This window comes from Macrobrachium nipponense, chromosome 4 (assembly GCF_015104395.2).
Source record: "Macrobrachium nipponense isolate FS-2020 chromosome 4, ASM1510439v2, whole genome shotgun sequence".
Lineage (NCBI taxonomy): Eukaryota > Metazoa > Arthropoda > Malacostraca > Decapoda > Palaemonidae > Macrobrachium > Macrobrachium nipponense.
Genome location: NC_061100.1, coordinates 90831194 through 90841193, shown reverse-complemented (window position 1 = coordinate 90841193; position 10000 = coordinate 90831194). Strand labels below are relative to the sequence as shown.

Genomic DNA, 10000 nt, shown 5'->3' with positions numbered 1-10000 from the left:
AAGAAGTGTCACACACACACACACACATGAGCATGTGTACACATACATATGTACACCTGTATAGGTGTATGTGTAAATATAAATATATACATATGGACATCTACATATGTAAATATGATATGTACTTGCGTATACGCACATACTGGTGTGTATATATATATATATATATATATATAGATATATCTATATATACAAATTTATAAGTACGTACGTATAAGTGTATAACATGTATGTATTTAGATATATGATGAATATGTTATATATATATACACACACATATAACTCGTGAATGTTATATATAGTTATATATATATATATATATATAATATATATATATAATAATATATATATTACATACATACATACATACATACATACATACATACATACATACATCATACATTTACTATATTAACATGCATACATACATTATACATTTATATATTATACAATACTTATACGTGTATATATACATATACTCATAGAAACTCTAAATGTTTAGCATTCTGGATGGGAAACAAGTATACGGTCAAAAGTGTTTGCAAACAGTGTGCAAACATTTGTTTCCAAACAATGTTTCCTAGTGTGGAGAGGTCTTAAGAGACGATGACTTCTTATTTGGCAAGCATGATCCAATAATGACGCTCCTTCCAGTGACCGAACCATAATCCTCATCTTCATACTAAAAGATGCTGCCATCAGGATTCATGTTGCACAAATACATTTTGTTGGAAGGAAATGGTCCAAGTTATTTACTTTTGCAAGAAGCATAATGGTGCTGCATGCAACATGGATAGTAGAATGCTCTTTTGAGAGGAGTTGGTAGGGGTTTTTGTAAATGATATGCATCACTAGAAATACACGTAGAAAACTTCTTTGAAACTTTAATACAGATATATCAATTTTTTTTATTTTTGCAGAATTAAGGTCATGGGTGAGCGGTGAGGATTAATACAATAAACCCTGACAATGTAGAGTTATTTTAGCGCAGATTTGTCTGAAAAGTAAAGTCTAATCAGTCACTTTGTCAAATGATGATAGACATATAGGAACTGTAAACCACCTATGCCAATACTGTGTTTTCTTTCAGCTTCCTCCTTTCTTGGACATCTTGTATGAGGATGGTGACCCTAACAACGTCCGCGGTAAAGGGATGAGCTGGGATCTGATGAATGCTTTGGCCTCTCACTTCAATTTCACTCCAGTCCCTTTGGTTGCCAAACAGGATGTCGTTGGTTTAAAAGACGACAAAGGACAATGGCAAGGCGCCTTACAACTCTTATACTCCACGGTAAAATACAATTACTAAGAAAGTGTGATATGACTATACAGTACAACGAAAGTTGTTGGATGACAAGCAAAATATGTGTGAAAGGAGCATGATGTGGTTAGTGTTTGGAGGTGATGCAGTGCTGACTGGGTACAGAGAAGGGAAACTCAAAGTTTCGTGAAAGAGTTCAAAAGTGTTTGTAAGAAGATAAATTTGAAAGTGTGATTATGGGTCAAGAGATGAGAATAATTGAAAAGAGGTGGATGGAATAGTTAATATTAATATGAGAGCTGAAAAATTGGGAACAGCTAATTCGTAAATTTATTATTATGTCATTTATCATCCAGAGTATAGCTTAAGAAGCATATTGTTATTATTATTCATTATATGAACCCTAATCACATGGAACAAGCCCACAGTGGCGTTTGACTTGAAATTCAAGCTTTCAAAGAATATGGTATTCATTTTATTAGGAAGTAAGAGGAAGTAAAGGTAAATAGAGAAAGAGATCCCACATATTAAAAAAAAGAAATTAATAGCATTAGGGTAATAACGCATTGCAATTTCGCTGGAACATCTGAAGTTCCAACTGTTCCACAGTCAAAGGGTGCGAGGAATAAATGACCTCTGGAACTAAGAAGTTCGACAGCGAGGTTCATTCACAGCATATTGGTGCTGCTGTTCAGCGAATCTGGTTGCTCTCTCTCGGCAAAGAAAGAGCATCAGGGATCAATTGTGAATGGGAAAGACTGTTAAAATACAACTTATGAAAAATTAACAAACAAGAGACCATGCGTCGATAGTCTAAGTCATAACTTCTACTGTTAGGAAACAAACCTACCACCACGAAATACTCTTATCTAAAAGAGATAAATCTCTAACAGAAACAGACATCCACACCGGAGAACAGTATTCCAGTATGGGGACTACAAATAACCTAAAGCAGCTTGGACTGAGTTTATCACTTCTAAATATATGAGGCTTTACGAACAATACCTGATTACGAGGAAGTCTAAACTCAGTCGTGCCAACAGTCATGCTCTCAGAATTCTTTTGGCATTTCCTTCTGTATCGTTCATGTACTTTTAACTCACTGTAGAATCCAAGGTCAAAGGTCCCTTTTAGGACTAATCTGTGTATGCAGCAGTTTATTTTCCTAAAAGATTTATCTGCCATAAATCATACTCGGTAAACTTTTTTCGAGTGCACTAACTTTTGCAACCCCAGGTTTAATTTTCTTTTAATTACCAAATTGTCCGTCGTGAGGAGGGCACCTTTGAAAGTTTTTCCTAAGGATGAGATTCTAAATTTGGTAGTCTGTTTCTCCGTAAGAGATTAGTCATTCTTATGAAAAAACAAATATGCACATTTTTGCGCAAGCGTATTTATTTCATTTGTCTCAAAATTTTTTGCTGAAGCTAGTAATACGCATAGCCGGAAAAAGCTTTTGAGTTTTATTGATCTAATTTTGTTAATGTTTATACTTTCCTTCTATTGTTCGTATCACTATGACGTAACATTTCAGGAAGCCGAGTTAACTGTTCTACCGGTGACATACTCTGAAGAGCGTCAGAAGCACTTCGAATTCTCTATGCTCCTCGGGACGACGTCCTTCGGGATTTTGGTCAAGAGACCTGAGTACACTCCGAAACCAGATGCCCTTCTGAGCCCTTTTAAGAAAGATGTTAGTTGATCCGAGACATTGGTAATGATTTCGCTTATAGGGAGCTTAAAGTTTGTTCTCTGTGGTACCTATACGAAGCTGTGTAACCCAACTTTTGTGATACTTTCTGCAGAAAAGAGAATTGGTCAGAATCTCATAGACATTGCACATTTAACAGAAACATTTATTTTTGGAGATATAAATCCACTGTTATGTATGGATACATATATTCCCGATAGCTCTCTTTAGAGATTTATTTTTATTTATATGCACCCATACATAACTGGATATGTTTCTCTATTTAAAACAGTTTTTATTAGTATAGTATTATAAAAAGGTTGTGCTGGCTTACCTCGCACTGACGTTCTTACAAACTTTTCTTTAAAAAGAGATGGTAAGAGGGGGAAAGCCACTCGTAGTTTTACAGTAAAAACACGTATGCTAAAAAAAATAATGTTAGGGCAAAGGAATCACAGGCAGCATGTTATACGTGTAAATTGCATTTAAGTCTAACGTTCACATCACCAATGCGATATTGATTTTTTTTCATTCGGTATTATAGTTGTACATATTTCCGTTTAATGTTGTTTACATTCGGTTTTGAACGATGTTTATTTCCTTAACGTGTATCGTAATTTTTTGTCTTAAGCTTATAAAACTTGAATTGCATTCCTTCTGTTCTTGGAACAGCTGATTGATTCTTAAATAGCCAAAATGAATTCTCAGTACATTCACTACAAACATCACACATCTGTTGAAGCAGGGAAATGCTAGCTGACATGATGTATCCTAAGGGTCACAATATTTCCTATGACTGATTACCCTTATCTTATTGAATTAATCCTTCTGATGTTTACCTATCACATTGGCATTTGGTTCATCGTCATAGCTTACTTTCAGGTCGGAAGATTGTCAGAGGATTTTTGCTCTTGTAGGTTTGGTTCTGGATCATAGGATCAACAGCAGCAATGGGACCTCTTATATATTTTATCATAGTGATCCGAGTGAGACTGTGCAGAGGAGATCCTACTCTTACAAGGATCTTTCCATTTGACCAGTGCGTATGGTTTGTCTACGGAGCCATGATGAAACAGGGTAGCACCCTCAAACCTGTTTCAGGTAAGTCACCTCCTTAGAAGTAATAACAAATGTATCCTCATTGGCCGGGATTTTTCCTCTTTGCCATGCTCGATCTTAATAAAGTGATCTCTCCCGTATCCGCTTGAACAGAGCCAAGGCCCTTGCGGATCATGGAAATTCCCGTATGTAGTAAAAAAAAAGGGATGTTTCACAGCAATTTCATACTCTTACTCGCCATACCTTGTCAACACTTGTGGAATCATACACACTTAATATGCTTAGATACTTTAAACTAAAATCTTACTGCAAAAACCAAATTCCCATCTCATGTTTCCACATTTGTAACAATGTTTACAGTATAAACACCGTACAAAGAAAAGCAAATCCTTTTTTTTTTTTAACTCATACACAGTACACATTTCAGTAGGTGTACTGTAATGTGTGGTACTCTGCAGTATAACACGAGTATCACCTTGTTTTATATATTTTGCCGAAACACATTACTGTAAACAGTAACTTTTAAACAAGACAAACAAGAAGTGACCCTTTTTAGTTGTCTGTAAAAGAAAACTATTGTGCTGGCTTTGTCTGTCCATCCTTCTGTCCACCCTGAGATCTAAAATACTACAGAGGCTAGAGGGCTGCTAATTGGTATTTTGATCATCCACCCTCCAATCATGAAACCTACCAAATTGCAGCCTTATATCCTCAGTAGTTTTTATTTTATTTGTAAGGTTAAAGTTGACCATGGATCATGTATTTGGCAGCACTTTCCAGAATCATAGGACGCACCCTCACTCTACCACATCTGGTGAGGAACTGGAGAGCTGCCGCTTATCAATATTGGCTTATACAGCATTACATGTTGTACAGAAAACTCGAATGCACTGAAGAAACTGGCGCATTATTTACATGTTTTTTCTCTCTCTTGTACACAACACAATACTGTAGGTATACTGTACATACAGGACACTATCACAATACATGGGTTTCACTTTGCTTTTCTTATTTTGCCTGAATGCTAACATTCAAGAATACCTTAAAACTTAAGATATAACTTAAAAATTACAATAAAATATATTGTTCTTACTTGCCAGTGTGCACTGTTGAAACTGAACCTTCTGCCTTCTGTGACTCATAGGAGACATTAAGTGACAAACTGGCTGAAAAAGGCGTAGAGGTGCCTGTAGGGTTGCGTTCATCAAAATGTGGCAGTGGCACATCAGATTCTTGGTTAAAGGAACCTTGCACAATAATGGGAGCCATTGTGCTCACCTGCATTTCTGTGCTGAACAATTGAGTTACCAAAGATGTAGATGGTAACGGGCATGGGTGAACAGGGGTTTGGGATCTGAGGAAACTATTGATGGTACTCTGACCATATGAGCAACAATTCTGCTTCACAGTCACCATCTGTTGCATCTCTTGAACTTTTTCAGGTAAGTCCAATGCCCTGGGGTTCTCCATTATGTTGATAAACAATGTTATCAAAGACCATCCAAATATGCTTGTACGTGGACAATGGTTATGAAGCAACTCTGACATCATCATCATTATCATATTCTTCAGGGCTTTCTTTTCACCAGCATCAACTGCAGCATCTATTTCACTATCAAACAAAAGTTGGAAGACAAGGTTGCCACCTTCATTGTCCAACTACTCCCATACATCATCCTTGGAAATCTCATCTGATCACTTCATGAGTGTGGCTTGGAAGCCATCGACTTCCAATCCATTGAACTCCATCGTGCCCTCCTCTTACTTCAGGATATGTTTCCAAAAGTGCCCAAGGGTCTGTACAGGGATTTCTTTTAAGCATATGCAAATTTGTAGATAGCAGACTTCGTTGAGTACCTTCAAAGATTCTTCAGTTTCCATTCCCCTAATTGATCCCAGCCTTACTTCTTCTTCTCCTCATCCTTGAACACCACCACCATCTTCTCCAGGAACTTCCTGTAGTATAGCAGTTCTGTTAAAACAATAATGTCTAGGTCCACTGGATGAATGAATGCTGTCAAATTAGTAGACAAAAACATGACTATACAACCTTTGTCACCAACTAACTGGGTTGTGGTAGGATGCACAGGTGTGTTGTCCAAGAGAAGCAAAGCTTTTACCCAGTCTCCAACAATGACAAGATCTTATCTTATGGTGTACAACCTTCTTACAATAGTGATTATGGGACCAATCAGAGATGATCATGGAGGTGAATGAAGCCTTTGCCATATGATACCAAATCACTGGTATCTTATCCATTAACCTATGCAAAGCACTTGTTGCTTTGCTTGGCCAACTACAACTGGTTTACAATGATGGCTACCAGAAGCATTGGCACATAAGGAAGTAGACATGAGTTGTTTGACAAACTTTTGAATGGGTACATTCTTTTCTTTTTCACCAGCCAAGGTGTTAGTCGATAAAGAGCGATAGAATAGATCAATTTTGTAAACTTTGTAGATATAACCCAAAACAAGGCCTCTTTTCATCAAGTCTTGCATCATCTGGTGACATTTCTCTTTTCCCTCCTCTGAAGCATCCAAAGTTTCAACATGAATCTTCTTGTTAGCCAGCCCATGTCGAATCTTGAACTGAAGCTACCAACCATCAGCCTTATGAAAGTCCACTACTCAATGCAAGCCTGTGAACTTCGTAGCTGCTGCCTTCAACTTAGCACAGTCCACATCCATGGCAGCTGTCCTTTGCTGGTGAAACCAGATCATGGTCAACTGTTCAACCTCTTTTGCCATCACTTTGTGGGCTTGGCCTTTTTTGTATTTTCTTCTAAAAGTCTGTCACATAGTTCTTCAGCTTGTCTTTGGCTTACTTTATATCCTGCAAATGAACTGGGTAATTCTGTTCTCCTCCATTATTAGTACAATTTCAAGCTTCTTCTAAATGGTCAACGCTTCCTCGACCATTTAGGATGAGATGGAGCCTTACAAATAATGTACAACAATAATAGCATTTTCAGTGCTCCAGACACTGCAACAAAGTGACTGAATTAGGGGAATGCATCATGACATCATGACACAATCACAGTAGTAACTGCTGAGAGCATGAATAATGAGAATGGATGCAAAACTGGACAAAGCTGTATTGGGAATCATAAAGCACTTGAGTGGATGACCATTTACTGCCATGCAAATTGAACTGATGATGTATCTGTATCAACCAGTTATGAGTGACAAAGTGACATTACACATAGCCTTCCTAGCCCCCCCCCCCCCCCCCCCCCGCCCACCCACCCAGAAATCCCACCTCCTCCTCTTAACTTTTCTGCATGCTGAAATCTGTAAGCAGTATTATTAACACTACTCTGCCAGCAGTGTTCTGCCAATCTCTCATTGCCCAGCCTTCTCACCCCCCCCCCCCCTTGAAACTTTGGACACACACTCACATTTATGTTTATAGGTATAAATGCAAAATGTAAGGGAGACTTGGCATCTTTTGGAGTTTGGTTCATAGGGAACAAAATGCTGGAAATTACCAGTTCATCCCTTCCCTTGTAATGCAGTAATATGCCAAGGGAATGCTGCCTGAGAATTTCGCTGCGTATGTAACAATTCATTTTTTGTTTGGCCAAGACCTTTTAGGTCCCCTGACTTCACTGTACTTGAGTTTGCCTTGCTTTACTAGTGCCTCTATGAGGAAGCCCTTTTCCCTCTGTCTGGAGTTTTTGCAGGATGAATTTTCAAGACTTGTGGTATGCGTAAGGTTGTTCAAGTTGGCTTTCTTAACAAGGTGTGGCCATTTGTTGCCATTGTATGAGTTCATCTTTCCAGCGTAAAGAAATTCGTGTTTGTCAGGCGTGAAAGTGTTTGTAAATGTGTATGGAAGGTATTGATGAAATTATAGTTTCAAGGTTTTAACAAGTAATGTATTTCTTCATCCTGTGAAATTTATTAGGGAATGAAATATAGTTAGAGATATGTGTACGATATAGTTTCTGTGTTGGTTTGATATAAGAAGCACTATCATTATTTTACCAGAACAAGTCATAACTTGTTTATTTTCTTGAGTTACTGTCATTTTAAGCTTTTTCGTAGTACTTGGATGGTAGTTCTTATATCAAACTCGTTCTGTAGTACGTTTTATTTTTTGTTTTCACAGCTCTCGTTGTTTTCAAATCTGAAATTTTATTAATGATACATAAATTTAAGTGCATAAAAAGGTGTATTACTATTATTATTCTGTTGCCAGTGAGTTATTTTTTTATTCTCTTAATTAATTTAAGACTTTATTTGTTCCACTAAAGTCATTCTTTATTTTCACCACTGCAAGGTAGTATTTCTCAGGTAATCCTGAAGATGATTCACAGTTGTCATGGCATAGAAATGTAACAAAGCTATCAGTAAAACCTGTCAACTACATCTTATCAGATAGGAAATCTATCAAGATTGAATATGATCGATGTAACATTCCTCGGATCCTAAAGCATACTTATAGGCAAAAAATGCGTCGAACATCTTGATTGATTTATCCACCCGCCACTTCCTGGCTGGCTCAGAGTCGCTGCCATAATGTCACACTTTGATTTGCCCCATCCGGCCCCACAACGAATCGAGGAGGGAAGAGAACGCTTTCGAGCACTTGATATAACTGAACCTCTGTCCTGTTAGCATTTTCTTCTTTTCTTATCTTTCGTTGCCCATTCTTTTCTGAAGAAACCCAGTACTGGCAAACACGTAAAAGCAGTTGATTAGGAAGTGAGAAACATGAAAATAGTTTCAGCTGTAGAGTTGATGACGCAAATAGATTCGTTATCTTGGACCTTGGCAATCTTGTTTCCTCGGTGTAGAGGGTGGCTAGAGCAGGATGGAGGAACGAGCAGTGGCTTTTGGTCTGGCAGGTGAGCTAAAGGGTACCTAAGCTTTTTTCTGTAACAATTCTTGTATTGCATTGTTATGCGTATTAATGGAAACTATTGACGATGGAGGGGTGGAGTTAGAAATTAATTCACTGTTTGCTCAGCAGTCTTTCATTCTGAATAGAAATTGTACCCCATTGCATGGAAGTATAATTAGAATAGTAACGAGACAGTGTGTTCATTGATAACAGTATTACACCCACATAAAACTAATGAAGTAACTCGCTGAGTAGAAAGCTCATCGCATATTCAGTTTCAATGGTTTCCCATGCGAATAACGATAATCATTGCTTCTTGTGACAATTGGAACATTTTCTGCCCTCGAGTGATCTCTGAGGAATTTACTCCTCTGTTTTCGTTTCCTTTCGCTGTTTTATGATGAGAAGACTGCGATGCTTTGTCCTGCAGTATGAAATGTCTTAACTCAGAAGGCGTGGTTGGATCTTTCACTTTATGCTATATGGTGCTTCTTTCAGAGGGTGTATTCTCTGAATGTGAATGTGCAAAGTTATAGTTTTTGTTAGGTAATAAATATAAAGATTTTGTCGCTTTTTTTAAACACGCAACGTAAGAATGTTATTCAACCATTATAACTTTTTTAAAGGCAATATTTTCATTAGGTATACGTAAATGCAGTTCGTTTATTGTAAGTAACACGAAGAGTAATTTAGGATGAGATTTGGGATTAATAATAAACATATTAGCGGTTGCATTGAGTTTTTAAGGTTGGTTGAATCTGAAAATGTGTATTTTCAATCATTTGAATATATTTTACATAAGAATTTTCCTTATTTTTTAAAGAGTATGGATTGTGTTTAGGTGTTACACAATTGTAGAAAGAATGTAATTGAGACTTGCATCCTGAAATACATCAGAAAGGATAATTAAACTTTGGCATTTAAAGTATTCCATAATTTCTGAACTTCTGTTGTGCCTTTTGTGAGCCTCCTTGTATCGAAAGCCTTTTGAAATCATGAGCATTTGAATGCCATAACTGTGCTAACGTTGGTCGTTTTAGGCCTCCCAATATTCTATTTGTGTGACGCCACCTGTAAGTTAAGAAAATATGGGTAAAGTTACATGGGATGCAAGAGAGAAACGGAGAACACTAGTTTAAGTG

General features: G+C 37.2%; 1 protein-coding gene across 2 annotated transcripts in view; it reads left to right on the top strand.

Moving 5' to 3' along the window:
• The window catches only part of LOC135211013 (glutamate receptor ionotropic, delta-2-like), a 406072-nt gene that overhangs the window by 391453 nt on the left and 4619 nt on the right, over positions 1–10000 (top strand). For both annotated transcript variants that reach the window (XM_064244029.1, XM_064244028.1), the window contains 3 exons: positions 1091–1291; positions 2796–2954; positions 3869–4052. In XM_064244029.1, coding sequence (XP_064100099.1) covers positions 1091–1291; positions 2796–2954; positions 3869–4052 — 544 coding nt within the window. The remainder of the gene's footprint in view (positions 1–1090; positions 1292–2795; positions 2955–3868; positions 4053–10000) is intronic.